This window comes from Seriola aureovittata, chromosome 18 (assembly GCF_021018895.1).
Source record: "Seriola aureovittata isolate HTS-2021-v1 ecotype China chromosome 18, ASM2101889v1, whole genome shotgun sequence".
In the NCBI taxonomy this organism is placed as follows: Eukaryota; Metazoa; Chordata; class Actinopteri; order Carangiformes; family Carangidae; genus Seriola; species Seriola aureovittata.
Genome location: NC_079381.1, coordinates 23,966,346 through 23,993,611, shown reverse-complemented (window position 1 = coordinate 23,993,611; position 27,266 = coordinate 23,966,346). Strand labels below are relative to the sequence as shown.

The window sequence follows — 27,266 nt, the reverse complement described above, 5'->3', positions numbered from 1 at the left end:
TCTGGAGGTTGGGGGGGGGCTCCTCAGCCTCCTGAGTATTTCCCAGATCCTGGTTACGGCCCTGCAGGACGCATCCCTGCCTGCGGTTCCTCTGAGCTCCTGATCCCGCGGGAACTGAACGGACCTTCTTCACTGACAGACGTTGAACAAAGCTCAGAAATAAAAGCTGCTCCGCCGCCTCCGGAGCGGCTTCACCGCGCAGCTGCTCGTTCCCGCCTGCGAACTGCACAGACCTCCGGTGCTGCACTGGTCGCTGTGTAGCGCTGCTTCCCCTGCAAACACACACACACACACACACACACACCACACACACACACACACACACACACACATTCACACACACATTCATGCATCTCTGTGCAGCGCTGAGCACCAGCACCAGACACAGGCACCGTCTCTGGACGCAGACACCACACGGACAGCCCGGACAGGTGAGTGCAGCTCTGCCTTCTGTCTCCGTACCGCGGCGGTGTAGTGTTGTGATGTGTTTGTTTGTTTGTTTATTTGTTTGTTTTGTTTACCAAAACGAGTCCCAGCCAGTTGATGTTACAGCTGTTTGACAGGCGACAGGAGCAGATGTCAGTGAGGCAGAGACAGACTCTGGATCAGATCCTCAGAGCGAGTCTGGACCAGATCAGTCGGACCAGCAGAGCCAACTTCGGACTGATTATTTAACCCAACAGCTGCAGAACATCTGGCTGCAGCGCGAAACATCCCGATTCACTGTTAACTTCATTAGATGATTGATGCAGAGGATTTAATGAACTGATCAATTGTTGTTTAATTGGTGCTGACAGGGAATTATTGGACAGTGAACGTGCAACAGTATCAGAGCAGAAAGCCAGTAAATATCACTTTGACAAAGACAGAATATTTTTATTATTATTATTATTTATGTGTGATGTTCAGGGTCACTAACAAAATATAGTTTTCTCTCACATACCTGGATTTTCTCTGAATTGCTGCAGAAAAGTAACACAACATAATGAATTCGTAGTTGTATACTGTTAGTACTTTAAAGCTCCTCCAGTGTAAAGGTGTGTGTCCATGTGTAGTGTGATTATAGATCAGCTCTAGCTTCTATATTAATACTGTGAAAGTATCAAAGCCTCAGTCCACAGAGAAATGCACACAGCCTGTATTCAGAAACTGAGCCTTAAAACCAGCCGTCAGGACTTCTGGAACTTTGTGATGTCACAACAAAGCAGTCACCAAGCCCCGCCCACCTGGACCCACCATCCAAACCTTGCAGGATTTGGTTTCTCTGAGTGTTTTTACCTGAAATCTGCTGTATTTTTATTGGATCACTCAGAAATCAGTCAGCCAATCAGAAGAGAGGCTCAGAGCCTCCTGTCTTCTGATTGGCTCACTGACGTGTTGGTGGTTGAGATGGTTTTTGGTTCTTAAAACCACAAATATATCTTCTTATGGGTCAACACTTCAGAATAAAACAGAAGAAGAAGAAAATATGGAGCTTTAAAGTATAAATATTTAAAATATAAATCTCTGGTTTGTTCAGAGAGAAGTGTGTCTCAAAAGTTCATTAATCAGATCTGTGTGTGTGTTCAGGAGGATGTTTAATCAGGCTAATCAGGGTTGCACTAAGGCATCTTGACTTATGAGCTAATATATAATAGGCCACGCCCACTTCGACAATCAATATGTCTACTTCAGATTTTGGTGGACACCCTCCTCTAGGGCGTGCACATTTAATCTGCTGTAATCCTGTCCATCTGGTTTTCAGCTACACATTTTTGGCCTTTGTGGCGCCCCTTAAGGGTCGAGTTTCATTAGACCTGTACCCAATCACAGCCTGAAGTTATGTACACAGGTTTATGATGATTGGACAAATCGTTAGTCAGTTCTGGCCATTTTCCCTGCTAAGCCCCGCCCCCTTGTGAAGTCTATTGGTCAATATCTTGAAAACTAAATGAGATGTCAACAAACTTTACGCACCTTTCACTGAGCTTGGTCCAGTGATGAGCTACAGATAATGTAGTATCAGTCAGTTCTACGGTTTTAGGAGGAAATGTCAAATTGTGTTTTTCTGCATTCAAAATGTTATTTAAGCAAAACTACAGTAGCATTACCAGCTAAATCTACAAAACAAAAATAAAAGTATGAATTATGCAGAAACACAGAGTGTACAGTTACTCATCCATTGTATGATTGGATATTATCACTTAATGTTGTAATTTGTGAGTATTCAGCCACTTAATACACAATTTAGTTTAATAATAAATCAATGGATCATATTTAATTGTTACAGGATTTTAATCTGAAGAGTCTTTTATAACTAAAGCTGTGAAATAAATGTAGTGGAAATGTCTTTAGTTACTTTCCACCATTGTTGACACAAGCCTTCAGTTTATGATTGTAATTATGATTATTATTATTTCATGGTTTTGTCATGGGGCCAAATGTTTCTGTTGAGGGGCCGGATTTGGCCCCCGGGCCGCTGTTTGCCCACCACCGCTGTACTGAGTTTAATGAGCTCCAATAATTTATGCTACAGTATATTCTGCTGACAGCTACTGTGAACAGATCAATAGCAGACAGCCTGTGTGTGTGTGTGTGTGTGTGTGTGTGTGTGTGTGTGTGTGTGTGTGTGTGTGTGTGTGTGTGTGTGTGTGTTTGCCTGAGAAACAAACAGATGTCACACCTCCCTGTGTAACTTCACATTCATTCAGCTCCATTCACTTCTTCATGATGACCTGCAGTAACCTCTGTGGTCTGGTGTGGTGTACGGCCACAGACTGTTTTCTTCTTCGTGGGTTTTAATCACAGTATGACTCGTATGAAGCAGATATCAGCTGTGTCCCTCGGAGGGCGTGGTCTACGGAGGTGTGGTCTGTCGTAGACTCCGTCAAGACCGAACTGAATTGAGGCGGGCAAGTCTACGGAGGACTTTCACTTTGCATCACCAGCTGTTCCCGCCCTTATTGTTGCATTGGCTCCTGTCGCCTAGCAACCTTGACAACACATAACTTTTTTTTTTTTTAAACAAAAACTTGAGGTTTTAAGGTTCATGGTCTTAACAGTTGTTGAACTGAGCTGAAACCAAGCATCAACCTCTGAGGCTGAAACATGAAGCATCAACACTGAAGAACCAGAAGCTGCAGTTCCTCTAACGACCACTAGAGTCTGGCTCCAACAGTGAGTCAGTCCCCATAGACTCCCTGTTAAAATGTCCAACTTAACAGCAGAAATAAACATGTTTACAGCCTGGTACAAAAACTGTTTTGGTCTCTATAGCTAATTTCCTCATTCATGACACCTGTTTATATAACTCACCTGTTTACATTTTATTAAGGACTACAGTTATGGAGGATTGAGGGTGTGGCCTCTTTGAGTGACAGGTGGGTGAGCGTATGCTCGTCACAAACCGGCACGCACCGAAGCCCCAGCTCCCCCTCCTCTTTGACCATTTTTGGATTAGCTGGGAGTTATGGGGCGGAGTCAGACACTGCCAAGATGGCAACAGTGGAGCAGCTCACTCTGAGCTTCAGAAACCTGTGGGTGACGTCACAGAGGCGACGTCCATCTTGATTTACAGTCTGTGTCTGAAACCCAATACCTACATTTAACAGTGTAATCCTCAGGCTCTCTGTCGCTTTCATCACCTGTGTGCAATGAATTGTGGGATTGATAGGATCCACCTGTTGGAACCTTCTTCTCCCGGGAAAAGAAAGATGCATTTGAAGGAGAACGGGAAAGTGTAGTGGCGTCGCTGTCGTCTGTGATCCTGATGCTGTCTGTGTTGAGTCTTGGTCTGTTTGTAGCTGGTGCCTGAACGTAGAGACGGTAACGTCACTGATCACCATGAGTTTTGTTCATGTCCCCCAGAGGACGTCTCCCGCTGACCCTGGCGTCTTCTGACTGACTGTTTGTGGTTTTTAGTGAAACGTCTCAGCAGCTGTTGGATGGACTTGAAATTCAAGTGTGTAATTTCCTTCTTTTCTAAACCCTCATTTCTCCAGCTCCTCACTTTTCTGGGGTCAGGTTGATTTACTTACTCAAGTCTCTCTGAACGTTTTTCTGCCACCAGGAGACGAGAGGAGATAAGAATCAGTTTAATTTCAGCTCCATTCAAACACTTTCTTAGTTGAATAAGGAGCAATTCAAGGCAGCGAGCCTGCAAATAAAGCACGCACGCACACACACACACACAACACACACAGACACACACACACACACACACACACACACCATTTCTTTACTTCTGGACTCCTGCTGCATCATGGGTAAATGTGATTGATGTGAGAGCTGATCGGAGTCCACGGTTCAGAGCAGATGTCGTCTGATGGGAGTTAAACGCACGGCGGATCTCTGAGGTGTGACTGTTTACCGCCACGCGGCGATTTTCCACCTCTCCCAGTTCACGGCCGACTGGTCTGAGTCGCGCCCGCTGGGCCACCAGCCGCTCCCTCGCCATGTGTGATCCTGTCATGCGAGGGATTCAATGATCCACAGAAAATAAATGCGAGGAAGCGGCAGAGGCCGAGCTCGCTGCTCTCAGATGAACGGATGAACATTACAGACTGTGAACATGAATCCAGATCTCCGACAGGATCCTGGTCTTCACAACGAGAGTTATCCAGATTAGATTCTGATGATTTCACGAGGTTTGATTTTTATTTTTAAAAGCTGGTTTAAAATTCATCTGGAGCTGTTGTCATAGCAACAAGTCCTTGTTGCAAGTCCCCAAACCTGTAAAAGTGCAGCTGCTGGATCATGACCCGAACGTGAGCCGATCTTCAGACACACGTCCTCAGATTCATAAAGACAGAGTTGATGTGATTCTGCTTTTAGGCTGTTGAGGAATCATCACCATCATTTATTTTATTAGACTTAAACATGATGAAAACATAAAACAAAAGTTAAAAACAAACAACCCAGATTTAGACACTGAACAGATTCAGATGATTAAAAGACAAGAGGAGCCCGAACATTAGGACGAGAATTTGTCGTTTAAATGAAATGAGTAACTCACTTCGCTGCTGTTTACAGATGCTTTTAGTTTAGTTTTTATAGCAGCGTGTGATTATCACGAGGTTTCTCTCACCTGCTCTGACCACATTCATGTTTACATGTGATCTGACAGTGACGAGAAGAGAGGAGGAGCAACACGTCGAACAGCAGGACAACAAGTCGCTGATCTGAGATCTGTTAAAGAGATGACAAACAACTTTTCACATTATCACTTCATCCATTATTCATATACAAGTATTGATCTGTGCAGCTTTTATTTTGAATGCTACTGAACAGGAAGTCTGCCACAGAGCTCCGAGTGGATCAGTATCAGGTGGAGGTGATGAGATTATAGATCAGCCACAGGTGTGTCAGTGTGTGTGAACAGGCTCGTGTTAATGTGTTCAGGAACTCATGACACTGAGGATAAAGACGTTTATTAAAACTCAGAGCAGCGACAGAAACGATATTAAAACTCAGCAGCTCAGACGTCATGATGTTCTGTGTGAGGAAGGTTCATCCATCGGTTTACAGAAAAGTAGAAATAAATAAATAAATGCAGAGATACAGAAATATATAAATGTAGAAATATAGGAATAGACATATAAACAAATCTTGAAATAAATAAATAAATAAATGTAGAAATAGATAAATGTAGACATGCATAAATAAATAATGGTAAAAATACAGGAATTGCATTCTTCATTACAAATTGTATAATTTTTGCATTTATTTCTGCATTTATTTATTTTTTTCTTATGTAATTTTTTGTTCTTCATATGAAACAAAATCAGGAGGAAATTCGTTGGGGACTATTTTCAGAGGCGGATTAATCCAGATTTGGTTCTGGAGTGTGTGTTTGAGGCAGCAGGACGGTGTGTGTGTGTGTGTGTGTGTGTGTGTGTGTGTGTGTGTGTGTGTAGAAACAGTGGAGCTCGGAGGAATCAGAGGATTTGATTCACACGCTTCTGGTCGGTGGATAAACTGTTGATCTGAGTTTGTTGTGACAAGACGTCTCTAAATGTACGTTGTTATTTGTCATATTTACATTCACTGATTGTGGCTTCAGAGCTTTAGCGCCACAAACACAATACAGCAGCAGCAGCAGCCGTCCTCAGCTCTGTTGTGTCACGGGGAGGAGAGACTGTGGTCTGACATCCATTCTTACTGTCTGTGCTGCTGGGCTCATTAGTTCTGCAGCTCATTAAACATTGTCTTCAACAGCTGCTACACATCTGTCCAGGTGAACGTCACCTGTAATGTAACACAGCCTCTCAGTTTACTGTTTCATTGAGATCGACGTCTTTTGGCTCGATGATGTAAGCGGCGGTCGAACCTCCTCATTTGTTTTCATCCACGTGATGCGTTCACTGACTCCGCCACACTGTTTAGTTCAGTTTCTTGAAGGCGGCTCTGAAACAAAAAGTTCCTCCGCCAACATCAGAAGAATTTAGAGATCAGGTTTATTAAGCTTCAGAGGAGCTGCGGTGCAAAGGCCGAGTAATTAAAGAGCGAGGAGACTGTTTAAACACTGATTACACGGGGAGACGTGTCAGCATCTGTCATCCAACGCCGCTTCACAGTAATTATCCAGGGACCCGCTGCGCTACATCTACAACCTGCGTCCTGTGATGTGTGACGAGAGAGAAGTTCCTCTCATGTTCGCTTTGACACGTGACTAATCCAAACTAAACCTTTTCTCCGGACCAACTTATTAACACGAAAAGAGTTCTGCAGTCGAGTGAAACAGGAAGCTGCCGACATTAATCATGCTCGTCCAGCTGAGGCTGATGGGAAATGTTGTTAGTTTTGCCAACAACTCCTCCAACCATCAACCTCTGACACCACCCATGGGAGCGTCTCCTGAAATAGATGAACATTATTTGACATTTTCTTCGACTGACCGGAGTCTCGAGGTCCGGTCTCTCGTCGGTTCTGGTCCGCTGTGTGGAGGTAACCCTCCGTCCTGTGTGCTGGACGTGGGTCTGCAGAGATGTGATGACAGCTGGATCCAGCTGTTGATCCGGTCACCTGCTCACCTCTCTAACAGATCATACAGCTCCAGCTGATCGTCCCCAGGCTGAGTGATGAACAGGTGTAATAAACATCGTTGCACTGAGTCCAGCGAGGCGTTTTCATAACTGCAGCCATTAGGTTTTCAAAGGGTAACCATTTTACCCGACCGAGATGATGAGGGAGCGTTTAATCTGGATGAAAGAGATACACAGGAAGCAGATTCATGAACGGCTTTCAGGTGGACGTGCAGATATTTTATTGAAATCTTTATTTAATCTCATTGAGATGAAACACAGACTCAGAGACACGAGCAACAACGAAGACAACAGGTGGTTCGTTCGATGGTTGTTGAGGTTGGAAAAACACGTCGATTCAAACTCATTCACACACATGAAAGTTTCTCCCTGACTGTGGAGCGTTCGCAGGTGAGCTGTGTGAGCCGGATCGATAGAGGAGGACACGTCTGCAGCTCGATTAGCACTGATCTTTAAGTCCCGGGGGACGAGGCTGAATATGTCCGTCACAGGGCTGAGATCAATAACTGCCTCGAACATCTGAAAAGGTAAAAAGAAAGCTGGAGGCAGGACCAACACATCTGGCTGTGAGTGACCTCATCTTAAACGATTCTCAAAGGCTGCGACTGATGATTAGTGATTTCTGATTATTTGTTTGGTCACAATCCGTCATTAATCTCATCAAATGATTTGACTACATTTACTGAAATGTAAGAGAAGCAGCAACGAAGAACCTGCAACCATCAAATACTCAAATATAAGTTAGAAAGATTATTTAACTAATCTTTAACTATTTAACTAATAGCTGCCTATTACTTTTCTGTTGAATAACTAATCGATTAATCAGCTAATTGTTGGTTTCAGAAACGTTAGCTTTACTTACAGAAATGGAACTACAACTTTAAAACTAAAGTCCCATTTCTCAACTTTACAGTTTTTTCAGCCGCTGAGCTGCTGCATTCCTACGCACAAGCGAACCTACAGAGCGCGCTGCATTACGCCGCTCTCTGATTCGCTCCTACGCTGCGGCGGCGGCGTAATGCAGCACACCAAAGGAAAGAGCTGTTTTCACAGGAAGATAAAGAGCTGAAAATATTCTACATGAAGCTTCATCTGAAACAGGTTTTTTCTGGTGGCCCCGCCCACAGCAACACGTCACTCTGCCAGTGCTCCCAGTCGGCTCTCTTAACTGGGAGCGCACTCATCACAGTCTACTGCAGGTAATGTACCGACTGTGTACGACCACCTCACACAACGCCACGTCAAAAAAACCCAACTATCCCTTTAATTTTGACAGTCGGTGATAACGAGTCTGTCAACATCCCTCTTCTCTCGTTCACATCACAGAGAGAATCTGAGAGATTATAGTAAGTGTCAGTAAAATCAACCTGAAATTATAAATGTATTTACAGCTTTTGAATGAAACAGACAAACAGCCCAGTTCCTCTTTAGTTTCTGACGCTTTAAAAGCTTCATCAAGATTAAATGAATCCATAATGAAAACCGCCATCAGCTGCAGCTCTTTACGTTCTGTCTGTGGCTGAAGGGAAACATGTGACTTGCTCAGATAGGAAGACGTGAAGAGCCTGTTCAGTAGAACTGAGCGTCCGTCACTGATGGTCAACAACCAAAATAGCATCACATTGGTTCGTGTCAAGGCTGCACCGTTGTGATGTGGACTGACAAGTGGGAGGTTATGCATTTAATTAAGCCTAAAGGGAAGGACATGACAAATTAGATTGTGTGTTTGTGTGCTGAGCGACCTCAGTGTGTTTGTTGGAACGATGAATTCTCAACATTCAATTAAAAACCTTTTGCACAAATGTGTCGATTAAAATCCAGGACGTGACGAAAAGGATTCACCGTGAGGTCACGACGACCTTCAGGCCATGATCAACACGTGAGAGAAAAAAAATCAGATTTTACAGGCGGCGTCATAAAACGTAACATCACGAGGCAAACGCCATAAATATATGTGACAGCTACAGCAGCCTTGAGGTGAAAGAGCTGCTGCAAATAAAGGAGGTAAATCTGATCTATTAGTTTCTGCTCAGTCTGACTCTGATGTCTCTGATTGAGTGTAATCATACACTGAAAACAAGCATGTAATTAGCTATAAACGACCCTCCAGTCAGTCCTGCTCTGCGGTGCGTCCCAGGTCTGGTCCCTCCTCGGTCAGGGTCTACATGGTGCCCTCTTTGGGGAGTGGGACTGCTCTGTTTTCCTCCCACACTCTAAACCTAAACTCCCCCGAGGGTTGATGTAAATGTGTCTGTCTGGATGTGTCTGCTGTTGACTGACTGACTGTCTCTCCGGGGGTTTCCCGCCGCCGTCTGCTCAGAGCCGGACTCCACCACAAAAACAGCAGCACTTAAAGCTGCATGCTAATCATGCTAGCAGCTCAGGGCGCTATGACGACACATGTGGTCCAAACTGAAATCCTGTATTTTTAGTGGAATGTCCCGACGACTGTTGGATGGTAGTGGCAGGTAGTTTGGTTCAGATCAGGATCCCCTGAGGATCGATCCTTACAACTGTGACGATCCTGTGATGTTTCATGTAGCGCCACCTTTAGGTTCACACAAGGAGTTCTGATTGAAATATCTCAACAGCTGTTGGATGGATTATCATGAAACGTGGTTCAGACGTTCACGGTCCCCTCAGGATGAACCGTGATAACTCTGCTGACCCTCTGACTGTTCCTCCATCATCAGGTCACATTTTAATTTGTCTAATACTTTGGTTTATGAGCAAATACCTGCAGAACTAACAACATTCCCATCAGCCTCGGCTGGACTTTGAGTTTAGTGCTAATGCTAACGTGCTAACCTGAGACGGTGAACATGGTAAACCTGACAAACATTAGCATCCTTCAGAGGCTGCCACTGAAGACAGACTGCATCACAGCGGCGCGACTGTTCTCTCCCTCAAATACGTCTCCTTCATATCCCAAGATTCATTGCGTGCCGATGATGAAAGCGAACAACACCAACAGAGAACCTGAGGATTACACTGTTAAATGCCAGTGTCGTGTTTCAGCTCAGCGGCTAACGCTTTAACTGTTGAAACCAAGAGACTTAAAACTTCAAGGTTTTGTTAAAAAAAACGTTAAGTGTTGTCAAGGTTGCTAGGCGACAGGAAGCCACACCTTGAGACGTAACGGTAAGGGCGAGAACAGCTGGAAATCCTCCGTAGACCAGACCAGCTCATTTCGGTTCCTTCGCGGTCTACGAATTCTATTGTGCGCATGTTAGCATGCTAATATTAGCATTTAGCTCAAAGTGCCATTGTGCCTTCACTCAGCTGCTAGCCCATGACCACGATCTCTCCCAACCATAACCCACTACTCAAACCTTAATCACGTAATACACCAATTTTGCATCATACTCCTATTTCACATTACCCACAATGCAACTGGACTTCTGACAGTTTGGTGTTAGACTGGGGTGTGTTAGCATTGTGTGTGTTGTTAGCAGCAGCTAATGTCGTAGCCCGGAGCCTCTGTCGTGCAGCAGTGGCGTGGAGGTGGAGAGAACACAACCCTGGTGAGGGCGAGACAACGATCATGTTTATGGGAATTAAACTGGTTTGTGTTGGAAGGTGAACGCAAAGTCAAACATCGTCGTCAACGTCTATCCTCCGCGACCTCCACACACTCTCCTGCACTGACACTGAACGCTGACGTAGATGCCGAGTGCAGAGCGTCTCGGTATGAACGTGAATCCTGGAGATCCTGGACTGAGGAAGAAGAAACTCTGACTGATGCAGCGGTTTGGTTTTTCTGTCTTCACCCTGCGATCACACGTGAAATAAAAAAGTGCCTCCGGTCTTGAAGCACACCGTCATTCAGCAGCGACGGAGACAGACACAAGCTTCTGTTCTTCCTGAGTGTGGGAGGTGCGTTCTTCTAATTCATGCACTCCTCTCCTCTCTGCATAAGGAGGGAAGGAGGTGAGCAGGAGCGAATGGCAGAGGCCGAGCGTCACTCCTGTTTGGTGTTTGTGCAGCAGAGTAAATACACGTCTTTCTCAATCTGCCTCTCTCTCTCTCTCTCTCTCTCTCTCTCTGGTCGTGCGGGCTTATCATGCACATCGCTCATCAATAAACATGTGGGTTATAAATATGGAACGTCTGCATCAGGTCTGTGTTTGTGTAACTGTTTCCCTCTCGTCTGTCTTTCACGTGTTTTCACACACTGTTATTTACCTACAGCTCCGACTTAATATTCTGTAAATTAACTGCGGAGACGAGGACCACAGACAATATCAGAGTCTTAGAGAGGATTACTTTGTTCTCCTCCTTTATCTCCCTCTCCCTCCGACACCCCCGTCTGTCTTCCTTTATATGTTGTGATACAGTAAATATCAGAATAGGATTATAACACGGAGCAAAGGGCACATGAGGGGCTGCCCCCCCCCCCCCCGGCAAGACCAGCTAGTCTGCCTGGCTTCAGTCCGAGATGGACCCGCCATCTGGTGGATGAATGGCTGAGCAGACCCCCCCCCCCCCCATGCCAGTGCTCCTGGCATTAACACACTCCCTTCGTTGGGGCTCTGGAAGATCTGTCGAAGATTTCGGTGGGTTTACGCCTCGAGGATAAAGCCTGACGTGAAAGATCAAGGCTATTACCTCACCGTGAGGTCTCTGTGTGCGAGCTGATAACTCGATACGTTGGTGGAAGCTTCATTAATCATCACGCCCCCTCCCTGCTGTAACCGGGAGGACGGCGGCCTTCGTTTATCACGGCGTCATGGCAACTAACGTTAAATGGAGCGCAGAGATGATGATTAGAGGCTGATCTGATTTATGAAAGTTTGCAGAAATGTGCAGAAACAATGTCCAACATGAAAGGTGTGTGTTCTCAGAGGATCCCAGAGATTCTTCTTCTTCTTCTTCTTCCAGATCCATTTTCATGCTAATTCTGTTTATCTCTCCGCTGTTGGTGGAGCTGAGCACAGATTAGCACCTTGCAGCTGCCTTTAGCGATGTAGCGCTCACCCTTACAATCCTCTTCCACACAAAACAAAACTATAATCACACTATTATTACTATATTAAAGCAGCTTTGTGTTTTTGCTCATTTGCAGACGCTTTTGTAATGAAAGCATCAGAGCAATTGGATTGAGAGGCTTCAGCATCTGTATCTGCATCTGTCACCAGTGCAGGGATCTGAACGTGGACGTGAAATTAATCTGTCGGTGAGATCGAGACCGGCTCCATTAAAAAAAAAATAAAAAAACGCTTCTTTTCCAGGGATTAACATCACAGACTAATTTTAAAAGCAGATCTGGGCTGCCAACAGACCTTATTTAGATAAGACGCTGACTGGAGGAAACTTTGAAGTAGCATCACAGGAGGTGGGGATTGTTGAAACCAGAGAGGATGAGGTTGTTGACGAGTATCTTGTTTGATCTCCGGCAGCCTGTCTCCTGCTGTGTGGGATTGCATAAGACAAGAAAAAGGAGAGAGAGATAATGTGCATTTGTGTTTGTGTGTGTGTGTGCTTGTTGAAGAAATTAGGTTGTGTATACTCCCACGGTTTCTGCACGGCGTCCAGATTGCCGTCACCGGTGACTGATGGAGATGTTTTCGACCTGTGCAAACTGCCATCCATGCATTTTTCCATCTGTCACCCAGGATTGCATCTTGTAAAACTGTAATGAGGCTTAATAATTTGAGCAGATCTCGACATAGAAACATTATCAAAACGTGGCTCAATCATTCATGGGAAGGTGCAGCTCTGCGCTCGTTCTGTGTCTCGGGAACATGGCGTCTGTCCGGCGACAGTCGGATTCAATCAGAGGGAAGAAGTGTGAATGTGCCATCTGCATCACAGACAAGCACATGAACACTGATTCTCCTCGTTCTTTGTGCAATCTCGTCCTTGACTTCGTCCTCTTCTTCTGTTTTCTTTCCCTCTCTCACCCCTCCCAGCTCCGTCTTCTTTGTGTGAAGTTATGCTGCTAAGACACTTTAAATCCTAACAGACGTTAAAACCTTGAGGAATCGTTTCACCCAACGCTGACCGGCCGCTCGTCTACACTGTCCTCCTGCTGTGATATGAAGACTAACTGCAGTCCATGTGTCCACACACAATATGAGCAGAACTCAAAGACACAGAGGCAAAACTAAAGGATCATGGGAATCATTAGGTATCTGCCAAAGGTTCATTGAAACCATCAGGACGTGACCTGAGTCTCTGACCACCTCAACATAAAGTAAACCACCATGTGGTCTAATCCAACAACGGATTAAATAGCACTAGTATCTGGCTGCCCCAGTTCCACGTTCAGAAAACACTGAGGTTATTTATATCTCTGCAGCCTGAACACTCACCAGCCACCGAACATTATTACATCGCCCTCGTCTTGGTCTCTCCTCGGCGAAGGAGGCGGCAGGTCGTTAGACGCTCTCGGCCTCGAGACGAAACCCGTAACTCAGGAAAATCTCCCGCAGATTCAACGAGATCACGACGAGTTTGAGAGGATCCCGGTGAAATTACATTCATGACCCTGAAGTCAAACCAAACCGTAGTTTAGCTAAAAACAAACTTGGCACAGAGGGCGTCAGTGTTTCCAACTTTCTCTCTGGAGGTGGCCACTTCTCAGACTTTTACTTTTTCTTAAAACATAACGACAAACATGTATAAGATGATGTAGTAGACGGGTTTCAACATGCAGCATATTGGGGAAATAGTGCAGCAAGCCAGAAAAAGAAAAGTGCATAAATGTGATTTATCAATAATGTGCAAACGTATCGATGACATTTTGAAGTTATTCTGATGTGTTGTTGTTGAGAAGAGTCAAGGAGTGGAGATTAGACCACTTCCTGTTCACATCTTAACTCGTCTCTCTCCAGTAAAATACACCAGTATTTCACTGTGAAATGGTTTTTTTATACCAAAATACTTCATCTTTTGTAGCTAGTAACAACAGTATTTTTTTAATAATAATTATATAATATTTAAGAATAATTAGTTTCTCAGTATATTCATTTTTCTAAAACGATGCCATGATTGATTTAATTAATGAAGTACAACAAACACTACAGTTAAATGACTAAGCACACTTCACATTTGTGTTTTTAATTGATTAATAAGGGAAATATTCATGTGATTTCATTTTATATTTTGCTCATATACAGTACATACAGAGTATTGTGGGTAAAATGTGAACTGTTTGTTTGTTTGTTTGTTTGTTTGTTTATTGTTTATTGTTTGCTGATGGTCAGAATATAAAGACTCTGATCTAAAGTTGTTGGAGACAAAGAGACAAAACACAATAAACAAAGTTAAAGATGTTTTGGCCACGTTTAGTGGAAATCTGGTGTTTGTGTCATTGATGTAGGTGTATAAAATGTAGTTTATATTATATATATTATATATTTCTTTTGGGAAATCCAAATAAAATCTTTTAAAAAACTACAGAAAAACAATTCAGACTCAGTTTAGAGGAGAAAGACTGTCAGGCTGCTAAAGGTGAAACATCAAACATCATGATACATGAAGAATAAAAAATAAGGTGAAAGAAAGTGAAGTTTAGTTTCTTAAAAACAAAGTGTTTACGTCTTTATTCAGTAACTTCTTCCCTTCTTCCCTTATTTACCAGTATCAGTAACCTCTGAGTATTTCAGTGCATGAACAGAATCCTGTAAGAGCTGCAGCTGTGTCGGTTCAGGTGAAGTCAGGTGAGGTCATGTGAAGTCAGGTGAGGTCATGTGAAGTCAGGTGAGGCTGTGTTGCCATATAGATAAAAAAGATAAAATGCAAAAGGGAACAAAGCCCCACCCCCCCACCCCCCTCCTCCACGTCTGTACACATTCATGTCATCTACTACATCTTAATGACCTCAATGAAAACAAATTAAAATCAAGTAGAAATTCAAAAAATATGCTGCACTGGCCGATGTACGAGTTATTCTGTTACATAAGAACAACATTACCTAATATGGAGTTTTCATGCAGGAAAACTAATTGATGTTTTCTGGCTCTGTAGGAAAAAGCTAAATGTGCTCCAACATTCTTGACAGCTGTTTTCAACTAATTTGTCGGATCAGTGCTTTTGTGTTTGTTACAGCTTCCCAGTCAAAATACAGTCCTCACATCTGGAAACTGTATGTTAAAGCTCCTCCAGTGTAAAGGTCTGTGTCCATGTGTAGTGTGATTATAGATCAGCTCTAGCTTCTATATTAATACTGTGAAAGTATCAAAGCCTCAGTCCACAGAGAAATGCACACAGCCTGTATTCAGAAACTGAGCCTTAAAACCAGCCGTCAGGACTTCTGGAACTTTGTGATGTCACAACAAAGCAGTCACCAAGCCCCGCCCACCTGGACCCACCATCCAAACCTTGCAGGATTTGGTTTCTCTGAGTGTTTTTACCTGAAATCTGCTTTATTTTTATTGGATCACTCAGAAAACAGTCAGCCAATCAGAAGAGAGGCTCAGAGCCTCCTCTCTTCTGATTGGCTCACTGACCTGTTGTTACTAGAGCTCCAGAGAGAAGCCTGAGAGAGGAGATGTAAAACTACACTGAGATGGTTTTTATATTCTGATGGATCAACACTTCAAATAAAACACAGAAGAAGAGGAAAATATGGAGCTTTAATTCATTTTTAAGCTGTTATTAGTGTCATGGTTTGAATCAATAGACCTTTGATGATGAAGCCAAAGCTGGGGTCGTTTTCACAAAACCTCCAGAAACCCAATGTGAAGAGGATTAACTGCAGGGACAGAGGTGGGCAGTGACACGTTCACTGTGCTCCTCAGTTATTCAACAATCAGGAAAAGACAGAAGTGTTGTGTAACAGATGTGGACAAACAGCAGGACGGAGCCAAAGGAGAAAAGCCACCCCAGGAGGGGGGGGGGGGGGGGGGGGGCACCAGAAAGCCGAAGGGGAGGCTAAAATAGACATATTGATCTCATCTCCTCAGATCTGTCCAGAATAAACCTCCAGAAAGCCACTGAGACTTCAGGCTTCATATCTGACCTCGGCTCCTCAGTGTGAACCCGAAGGGGAAAGATACAAACATTATTTTTTTTACCTGTTATCTGGCAGCAGCTTGAGTCTCCTCAGGTATATTATCACACACAGGTGTTGACTGTCCCACCGTGATGGGACTCTCTCTGCCCCGGGTGAACACAACGTTTAATTCCAGGTCACAGCTCGTTGGATTTAAACGTTGGTTTCATCCCTGAGAAAGATGTATCTGCTAAAATACAAACACAAGGTGACACCGAAGCCGTCATGGCGTTACCGCGGAGACACTTTCTGTTAATCAGTCACATTTTTTTTAACTTACTTGAGAGTTATTTTGTGGAGCTGGAGCTTGTTGTGCTTCTGTGTATCGATGATTGTTTTATTCCACGCCCCCGGACAGAAACCTGTCAGCTGGTCGCTGTAAACACGCTGCGTTCACTGGTGAGACACGATGTCGTCCACGGCAACTGGGTCGACCTCGTCAACAAAACGCTCTCGGCTGCAGCCGCTCAGGAGAGAACTCTCTGGTTCTTGTTGTGTTTCTGCAGAATGACCTAAAGCTGACGACAAGACAGAACCTGCACACGGGTCGTTCTCTTGTGGCAGATTTACTGAGGCGTTAAACATCTTGGCGACTTCACTGTCGGGTGAATGTGGTCACAGGTGTCACTGGTTTGTGTTGTTGAGCGCTTTAACGCCCGACAGGTGAACAGAGGTCGCAGATCATCAGTAATAAACACAGTCAGGAGAGGCAAACCAGGCAGATGTGTGGGGCCCCCCGAGGAGGAAAGGGGCCCCCAGTGGCCCCTCACATTGAGACTTTTTGTAATGATAACTATAAACCCCCTTAAACCTCCCATTAAGACACAATACAGTACAAAACCTCCCTGACTGTGTGGTGTAGCTAGCTTCTAGCAATAGCCTGCATGTGAGGCGTTCAGGGAACATCGGCAAATTGTACTATTTAACTTAGCCTTTGTTGAGGAGACATCGGTGAATTGTAGCATCTAATTCTACATGCATGTGAGACATTTAGGGGACATCTGGACATTTGGCTGCATGTAAGGTTGGTGTAGGGATGTGGGGGGGGGGGGGGGGGGACTTCTTTGCCTTGGATCCCCCAGAGTCTAGGATCTCCACTGCTCCCACTCCCTTTTTAATACCAGTGAGGAGAACAAAGAGAGATGAGTCTTATTGGTTTAGTAATCCATAACAGATTCATATTAATAATAATATCTGGAGGCGCTCCAGATCCTCATGCTGTGAAAATCACACTAACACATTCGCACAGGAATATAATAATATAATAATAACCAGTAATTATATGAAATCTGAACAAAGACAATTCCCAGTATGGATAAAAAAGACAATTACATAATGCTCTCACCTATATCATTCCGCTGTATCGTGTTCATACATGTAAACAATAATTATGTGCAGACATTACATAAGGCAGTTATATAATGATGTTTTCTTATGCAAACTATTTGCACAGACATTTTCAACAGGCGTGAATCTGTGAGCGCGCTCGTGCGGGAGAGACAGAGCGGGAGGTGGCGAGCGTTTGGATGAGTGTCATCACAGGCGGGCGGGTGGCGAGAGTGAGTCAGTGCGTCTGTGCAGTGACACCTGTGAGCGTGGCTCACTCTCTGGCAGCCCGGCCCCTCGGGGGCCCGCGGAGGCCGTCAGAGGGACGGAGTGTGTGTGTGTGAGTGTGTGTGTGTGTGTGTGTGTGTGAGTGTGTGTGTGTGTGTGTGTGTGGGGCTAATTTTGAGTGAGGATTTGATGAACGTTGTAATCAGTGGATGGGAGCGGCTGGCTGTTAATAAGCCAACAGTATTTTAATTAAACAGTTCAGTCGCAGCTGAAAGGGACTTTGCCTCGGGGAGGAAACACGTCACGTGTCAGAGGAGAGAGAGGGACACACACACACACGGGCTTCATATTTACATACATCTGTGTTTAGGTAATTATTTCTGTATGAGAAACGTGACATGTTATATGTTGACTTAATGCATGTGTGTGGTTTTATGCATAAAAGTGATTGTAGTTTGGTAATAAACTGTAATAATGGGAGTTTAACAGTGATATTATGACGTACCTGCCTTTACGGCTGGTTCAGGTAAATGATGAAGTTATTTACCGGCTCTCTGTGGGCTCTTATATGATCATGGTTTCATCTGTTGCCATTAAACTCACCAACGCTCCATGTTTAAGTCTTTTCTTTAAACTTTCTAGTTGTAATATCTGTCGTCTAAAAACTTCTACAGTGTTCAGGCCTCACATGTCCCACTGTGAATACAAACACTTGAACTAACCACAGGCATTCAACTGTCCAGCTGTTTTTACAGACGTGAAAAAAATGGTAAATGGACTTGATTTTATACAATTTCTAGTCTATTGACCACTCACAGAGCTTCACAATGTCTTTCATTCACCCATTCACACACACAAGTTCACACACACATTCACACACACATTCACACACACACACACACTGATGGCGCAGCATCAGGGGGAGTTAAGGGTTCAGTGTTTTGCTCAAGGACACGCTCTCTGAAGGAGCCTGGGATTGATTCAGGAGCCACAGACATTCAACTGTCCCACTGTTATTACAGACACCTGAACTAACCACAGACCCTCGTCTTACCTCTTCTGTTCAGCCGTGACATTTAGCCTGCAAACATCTAGGGCTTATGGGAGATGGTGTTCATCACAGGCAGCTAAATATTGAATAAACAACGATATTAGTCTTTATCTGAACATACATCTTCAGTCATTAAGCATCAATTGTATTTTCACAGTTTTCTTCAGACCTTCAGTTTCTCTTTGAGTCTTTGAAGTAGATGGTCTCTCGGGCAGGTTTCAGGTTTGTTATTGAGGACGCAGCAGACACACACACACACACACACACTCTGTCTGGTCTCGTCTGTTTTCCCGCTGAACTGGTCTGCATCGTGTATCATTAAACCAACAGCGCTGCATGGTAATGATGGGTGTGTGTGTGTGTGTGTGTGTGTGTGTATGGATGGAGGGGTGGGAGTAACTGGAGGTGTTAATACCTCCAGTTCACTGCTCTCCGTCATTATTCTCACCTCTGGTGTTTTGTGTTTCGCAGGGAGAAAGTGACGTGCAGCTGATGCAGCAGGATGCTGAGGGAGAAGGAAAGAGAGGACAGCATCTATATTTGAGTCGCTCCTCTCCTCAGTCGCAGTCGTCCAACTCCCACAACACAACACTGAGTCCTGTGTTTCACCTGCAACCTGTCGTCCCTGTTTCCCGCCCGTCCTCTTCCTGTCGTCTCCGCTTTGATCCGTTTTATTCCAAGAAGTTCAACAGCAGCCTCTGGGCTCTGGTCCTGTTGAACCCTGACCCCTGACACACACCCCCCCCTCCACATCTCCCCCTCCCTCCCCTCTCCTCTTCCTCCTCTCCCTGCCATGTCCAACGACAGCAGCCTCCTCGGAGTCTGGGAGGCCTCCAATTGGGCAGACACCTCCCAATGCCCGCCCTCAGTGGGCGGGGCCACTTTCTTGATCGTGGCTTACAGCGCTGTAATTGCCATCGGGTTGCTAGGTAACGCCGGCCTGGTGTTCATCATCGCCCGGCAACAGGAGTTGCGCAACGTCACCAACATCCTGATCGCCAACCTGTCGTGCTCTGACATCCTGATGTGTGTGGTGTGTCTCCCTGTGACCGTCATATACACACTGATGGACCGCTGGGTGCTGGGAGAGGCCCTGTGTAAGGTGAGCACACCACACACACACACTCACACACACTCACACACACACACTCACACACACACATTCACACACACACACACTCACACTCACACTCACACACTCACACACACTCACACACACTCACACACACACACACACTCACACACACACACTCACATTATCACGTCATAGTGAAGTTGACCTTTGACCTTTGGGATATAAAATGTCATCACTTCATCATTTTATCTTTTTAGACGTTTGAGTTAAATTGTCATAATTAGTGAAAATGAATTTGTGAGTTATGGCCAAAAACATTTCCACAACCTGGCAACCCAGAGGTTATTGTTATTAACGAGTTATAGCTGATTTGTAAAGCATGAGGTGCTTGTGTTATTTACAAGACTATTGATATGTTGATTGACAAGGCGGCCGATCGGTTTGTGCAAACTTCACTTCAGTCTGCGTTTTAAAAAACAGACGCTTCTTTGTTTTTTACCTGTCCAGGTGACTCCCTTTGTTCAGTGCATGTCGGTGACCGTCTCCATCTTCTCCCTGGTGCTGATCGCTCTGGAGCGCCACCAGCTGATCCTCCATCCCACCGGCTGGTCCCCCGCTGCCGGACACTCCTACCTGGCGGTGGGGCTGACGTGGCTGGTCGCCTGCTTCATCTCGCTGCCCTTCCTCTCCTTCAACATCCTCACTAACGACCCCTTCCAGAACATCAGCCTGCCCGCCAACCCCTTCAGGTGAGGCGCAATATTTGGTGCACGGGTGCACAATCACACTGTCACGAGCCCGGGTCACATCCCCATTTAAAACGTGGCTAAATGAATCGTATGTATTTATGATGATGAGGCAGCTTGTGACATTTTAATGCTCATTTTGGTTTGAAATTTACATTTACATTTCTGCCTCTTAATGCAAATGCAAGGCCGTTTTTGTAGCTTTAGCTTTTTAGCTTAGCGGCGACACATGCATACAGACTACAGGTCTCTACAGACTACAGGGACTGAATCTGAACCTGACCTGAAAAAAAAGAAGCATAAATAAATTTGTGACCTTTGACCTCTGACCTTTAGCCACCAAATTCTGTTGAGTTCATCTTTGGGTCCCGGTGAATGTTTGTGCCAAATTTTGAAGTTGTCGGGGATGCGACAGACGGCTCTGGCTGTCGGAGGAAGAAAAGATCAATATTCAGAAACAATTAACGCTGAAGAAGAAAAATTAGAAATAAATGATTATTCAGTTGTTGTTTTTTTATTCTCAACACTACAAGATAATTTCCCTCCTCAGAAAAACACACCAACCTGAGCATGTGTGTGTTTATGCTAATTACATGTTCAGTGCATTATCCGCCTGATTTGAAGCTCCGCCCCTCTGGAGCCGCTGAGCACTCGGCTGAAAAACAATTAATTCGTTGTTTCCTCGTCGTCACGCCTCCGTCTTCCACACGCTGAAGGATCGCACTGGTATCTTTTTTGCACCTCGCTGCACCTGACTGGAAACATTTGCTCCTGTCACGCCGCGGTGCCTTCGGATGCCGTGGGAACGTTGACTTGAAAGCCGGCTGAACCACGTCTTTTAACTGGAGAAGCGACTGACTTTTTTATTCCTGGAATACATAACACTGCTGTTTTCATCTGTTAGAGATATTCAGACATACTCATTATGTAAATGTTCCTTACAGCTTCAATTCAGACATGACAGAGCCGTCGCTGATGAATATACAGTTCCTCTCATGTTTTAAACTCTGAAGAATCCTCTGCTCTGATTCATATTTAGTTCAACATGTTTTCACACATTTAACCGGGTCTGAAGTTCATCTCCTCTCACTTCCTGGTTGAGAAACCTGGATCAGGCCTTAAGCCCCGCCCACCACCTGCTGGCTCCAGGTGGACAGGTGACAGAGCAGAGAGCATCAAGATGGTGAGAGGAGGAAACATCAGAGAGACTCAGTCAGACCAAGACTCAGAGGAGGAGTCTGAGACCAGAACCAGAGACTAGCAGACGGGTCAGAACCGTTAGCGTAGTTAGCATCTTTCCTGAACGGTTAGCGTAGCTGGCAGGATTGGTTCCTCAGGTTTGTGACGTATGAAACCCTGAATCTGTTTTTATGAGAAATATATATAATATTTAGTTATAGCAGCTAGAGATGATCAGGACTACGTTGTCCAGATACAGTCTCGTCTCTTTTCCCGTACATCATCTCTCCTTGTCGTCCTTGTTGCAGGGACCACCTGATCTGCATGGAGCTGTGGCCCTCAGATAAGCATCGCCTCGCCTACACGACCTCGCTGCTGCTCTTCCAGTACTGCCTGCCTCTGCTGCTGGTGCTGCTCTGCTACCTCCGGATCTTCCTACGCCTGAGACGACGCAGGTCACACAGCCGCACTTCCTCTCCTTTTCCTGAAAGCCCACTTCCTTCGCATCACAAGCTTCTGCCATGCTTGTGTTTATTTACCAAGATGCTGTTTTTGAATGCTCTATTTATATATTCCTTTGTCATAATTGTGCCTTAGGTTGAGCATGATATTTGACAATAGGCCTCATGCTGTGTTGTGCAGGGACATGCTGGAGCGCAGCAGGAGGACCCGGGGAGCCCAGAGGATTAACGTCATGCTGTTGGCCATCGTCATCGCCTTCGCTCTGTGCTGGCTGCCGCTGAATGTCTTCAACACGCTGTTTGACTGGCACCACCAGGCGCTGCCCGACTGCCAGCACGACGCCGTCTTCTCCGCCTGCCACCTGACGGCGATGGCCTCCACCTGCATTAACCCCGTGGTGTACGGCTTCCTCAACAGCAACTTCCAGAGGGAGCTGAGGTCGACACTGCAGCGCTGCCAGTGCGGCAACCGGGCGGCGGAGAGCTACGAGAGCTTCCCTCTCTCCACCGTGGGCAGCGAGGGCATGACCAAAGCCACCTCCCTCAACAGGATGGGGTCGGTGTGCGTTCCCTCACCCAGACCTGAGATCAGCTCAGCGCTACCTGCAAAAACAATACCAGCTAACACCTAATGATGAGTGCTCCCAAACTCTAAGGAGGCGGATGATTCTGAGTGGTTAAAAGCTGGAACAAACATTTCACAAACAGCTGTCTGAAATCTCTGAGCAAGTCAAACACAACTTTACTTCATTACCGTAACTTTACTGACAGAGTGAGACGGCTCATTTCACCGGGGCTGAATGTTCAGGGACAGGAGAGGATGAGGACGTTCGCTGATGTAGCTTCAAGTCCAGAGTATGACGCAAAATCCAGTGAATGGACTCGGAGAGGAAGCGCAAAGAGAAAACACAGGAGCGGGTAGAATTGACCGTTTGCTAAGCCACGCCCACATTAGTTAACATCGTTTTGTTAATTTCCACATTTTTTTTTTTTTTTAAAAAAGAGCAGGACAGAGCTGCTAATGTTAGCTTAGCATTCAGATATGATAGCATTTAGGGTCGGTTCCCAAACCACCTGGGATTTGCTAACTCTTAGCCTTGGAAGTTTCGACAGTGGGTGGTAAGCTAGGCTTGCTAACATTTGCAGCTTACATAAAAGTAGATAGATACACAAATTAATTAATTCTTTACATTTTTGTTCTTGTATTTTTGGTTTTGAAAAAATACACGACCTTCCAAACTCTTCATTTGCAGAGTATTTCTTTAAATGAGATATTTGTAGGTTTTGCTAGTGCTACATAGCCAACCTTAGTATTAGCAGCTGTTTACTTACCAGTTTTAGCAAGAGCTGCAGCCCTTGTTGCCTTCACAATACAAGAGGTTATAATCCGTCGCGTACGAAGCAGCTACTTCCTCAAGGCAGCCTGGACGCTACAGTGACTCGGTATTGGAAAGTGACGAGACAGTCCGATCTCGCTGGGGCTAGCTGGTTAGCATGCTAGCTTCAGTAGAAGAAAAGAAGTGGGAGAAATAGAAGCAAAACAAAGACGGGAGACGGCCCTTGGTGAGTAAAGGAACAAAGTTTGAAGCTGAACTCACAACGTTTCTTCTAGACTGGTGAGTGAACAGCCGTTAATGCTAATGTTAGCTATGTAGCAATAGCAGAACTTAGCTGTTGGTGTTGGTGTGGGGGGGTTAGCAAAAGGTCAATTGTGAAAACTGAGTGAGACAAAGATAAAGAGGAAAACTCACTTATAAACTGACAACATGAAAGTATCTTCTACACAGTGGGAATGAAGACAGCTTGCAGACATACATGTGTTTTATATGTAACTTGCAAAGTGTAATTGATTTCATTATGATAGTGAACACTGTTGATAAGCATGCCTTAGTTAAAGTGTGGTAGAGATAATCTGCTTGACTCAAACACAGCAGAGGTAAACGAGACTGCTAAACATCAATGTAAAATAAAACTCATAAACTGTGAAGCTTTTCATTCTGAACCAATGGAAAAGATAATTGAGACACATGAAGGGATTCTCTGCTGTTTTCAGTGGCTGAATTACGCAATATCACACGTTATACAGTGAAGTGTTTGAGAGATGTAGTTATTATCGATGCCACTCAGCCTTATACTTTTTCTGAAGGAGACGAAACTTTGCAGGAGTGTTTAAAACACCGAGGTCTCGTTTTGTAGCAGCTGTCAGACCCAACACCAGGTTATGAACTGAAAAGCCACAGGAAACAGACCAAGAGACATTTCAACATATATATATTTTTTTTGTTTTCCATTTTCATCACAAATGTCAATTTAAGCTTTTCTGTTGTATCTTTCAATTTGAGGATTTATATTTGAGCTTTTCAGGGTTTTCATTTTGATTTTCCATATTTTAATTTACAGTTCACCGTATCAAAATGTCATTTGAACATACAAATTCTATTTTTAGTTTCCTTTTTCTTGTAATAACTAATTGTACCTGATAGTAGTGAAGTAGAACAATTATTTATTTTCCGTTTTCATGTTTAATTTTTCCATTTTACTTTTGGATAAAAAAATGATCCGCCATACGTTTGGAGGAAAATCTGGGACACTGGTCACAATCAGGGAGTGAATCTTTAACTACTGTAACAGTCTGTGAGTTTTGAGCATTTTCTTCTTTGTTGAATTCTCTGTCTAGTTGGTCAGTTCGTCGTGACCGTGTCATTAAAACAAGTGTGAAGAATGTAGTTTCCGTGTTGTCTAGTTCTGTGGTGCTCAATGAAAAGTGTCCAAACTGAAAAAGAACAATTTATCCATAAATAATCTTTAAGAAGTTTTACACCCACTTCCGACAAAACTTAATGAAATCTAAAAAATAAATAAATAAATCCATGAAAGGTTAGGCACAATAAAATATGTAAGGGTGTAGTATATATGAATTCACTATGAGCCCTGTGCCACTGTTCCAGATTTTGGGAGGTGGTCTCACTAGATCAGGGGTGTAGGCGAAGTGACGTGACGTGAAGTCTTCGACTCAAGCTCCGCCCATCAGCCTGGGAGACGACACCCTGGGTGAAGAAAGTCCACCGTGCACTCGCTGCTGCTCACAAAGCGTAATAATTCTGTGAGGTCACGCTTTCTTAAGGAAATCCAATTAAGTTTGTAAAAGCAGGGGGACAAAAATATCATTTTGAAGAGCGCGGGGGGGGGGGGGGGGGCGTCCTCCACGCCGTCCCTGGTGGAAATGACACCTTTGGAGTCAGAGCAGGAAATGTGCTGTATAGATATGAGTGGTTATTATTTCACAGCGTGAGTCCTCAGCACCGACCTCCCCCTCCACCGCCGCCGCCTCCTCCCTGCATGTGGCCGCACTATAGCAAACATAGGCTCTGATGTGTGGTTTCTGCCTGGAGCTCGTCTCTCCAGCTGTGTGAGCTGATGACAGAAGTCTCCTGAGGGCGGCGGCGGCAGATGGACGCCAGGCCTGACATACGGCTGCGTCTGGTCGGGCTCTGCAGGGTAATGATGGGATGAAAGAGCTGCTCTCCAGGTAATAGACTTATAAATGATCCATTTACAAGAAGAGGATCATCAGAGACTCAGTGGAAAAATACAGTGGGAAAGTGGTCTCTGACCTTTGACCCCCACTGCACTCAAGGTTCACTTACTGGACGCTTAAGGGCATCTGGCGGTTTTCATCAGGACATGGAATTTGCTCAGTAATCACCCATATGCAAATGTGATATATACTGTTTATGTATGTATGCTTACATTGTCACTATCTCTCCACCCACAGCCTGTTTATATATTGTTGTCAGGACGAAACACAAACGCCACATATTACCTTCCCGGTGTGTTTGTTGGATGTTTTACTTCCTGTCTTTGTCTAGTTTTTCCCGCTCTTGTGATGGTCTGCCCCGCCCTGATGTGTTTCACCTGTTCCCGACGCCTCCCTCGTGTATTTAAGCCTCAGTCTTTGTCGGCGCGGTTCCTCTGAGCTTCAGTCTGAGTTTCTGTCGTGTTTCCTACAGAGATCTGTGTTTTCCCTCGTGTCTCCTCCAGCCTCTGTTTCTCTTCCTGTTTTGTTACCTGAGTTTAGTTTCCTGTCTGTCTGTAAGAGTTTATTAAAGCACCTTCACTGCATCTTCCTGCTTTCATGTTTCTGCATTTGCGTCCTGAAATCCTTGTCACTGTCACAGTTGAGGGAATTGCAGGTTAAACACACCGGCTAAATCCCCTGTCCTGCTCGCTAACCGGCTAACTGCTAACTGCTAACCGCTAACCTGAAAGTTAGCAACAACTCTGTCCTTTAGCAGCAACAGTTCACACACGTCAGGAGGAAATATCTTAGGACATCTGTAAATGAATTTGATTGAAGAGTGATGAACAGATGTTGATTCGATTAGAAAAGCATCTGTTGCTCGTTGGTAACAGAAGGTTTTCACTGCGCTCTCGCTGCAGGAGACACGTCACGTCTTTTCTATAAATCGGTCTTTGAAGTGAACTGATGTCTCTGTTTGGACCGACAGTGTTGCAGATGTGTTCAGGTCTGGTCTGATCTGGTCTCTCTTCTCTCCTTCATGCAGGTCTGAGCTGTGAGGGATTTGCTTCGGATTGAATCTGACATTTAGCGCTTGTGTATAATCACTGATTTGCTCCTGACGTCGGCTTAACGTTCAATTACTGTGATAAATGAAGCTCAAATATACAGTTAGAGAATAAAGCCTCAGCAAACAGTCAAAGAGCAGCGTGTGTGTGTGCGTGTGTGTTCATGTGTGTTTGAATTGTGTAAGTGCAAACAATTCATAGGGTGATTACTCAATACAAACAGGCATAATGGAGTGTGTGTGTGTGTGTGTGTGTGTGTGTTTAATGTGAAGGTAAATAATATAGATTTGACAGTATTGTTTCACAGATGGAGAAATCTGTTCACAAACACCGTCCGTGTGTCATGTGACTTTGTTCCCAGCAGCGCTCTGTTTGTGTCGGACACAAAGGTTCTGAAAAACTACAACAAAGATCTTCTCTGCAGACGTTTATCAGCAGCAAGTAAACGCTAAAGTCAGAGCAGCGGCCATTTTGTTTTCAGGTAGTCCGTCGGCTTCAAACGTTCACTAGGATCCAAGGATGAACTGATCACATTTTGGTGGCTAAAGGTCAAAGGTCATGGTCAGTGTGACATCACAAAACATGATTTGATC

At 44.7% G+C, this 27,266-nt stretch overlaps 1 protein-coding gene across 1 annotated transcript; it reads left to right on the top strand.

Annotated features, from left to right (window-relative positions):
* On the top strand, window positions 1-26,327 carry npy8ar (neuropeptide Y receptor Y8a). Its single transcript, XM_056402716.1, has 5 exons — window positions 1-431; window positions 19,097-19,727; window positions 20,208-20,449; window positions 21,934-22,080; window positions 22,268-26,327. Exons 2-5 carry the CDS (start codon window positions 19,419-19,421, stop codon window positions 22,716-22,718), a joined length of 1,149 nt encoding a protein of 382 aa, XP_056258691.1. The 5' UTR covers window positions 1-431; window positions 19,097-19,418; the 3' UTR covers window positions 22,719-26,327.
* The last annotated feature ends 939 nt before the right edge of the window (window positions 26,328-27,266 follow it).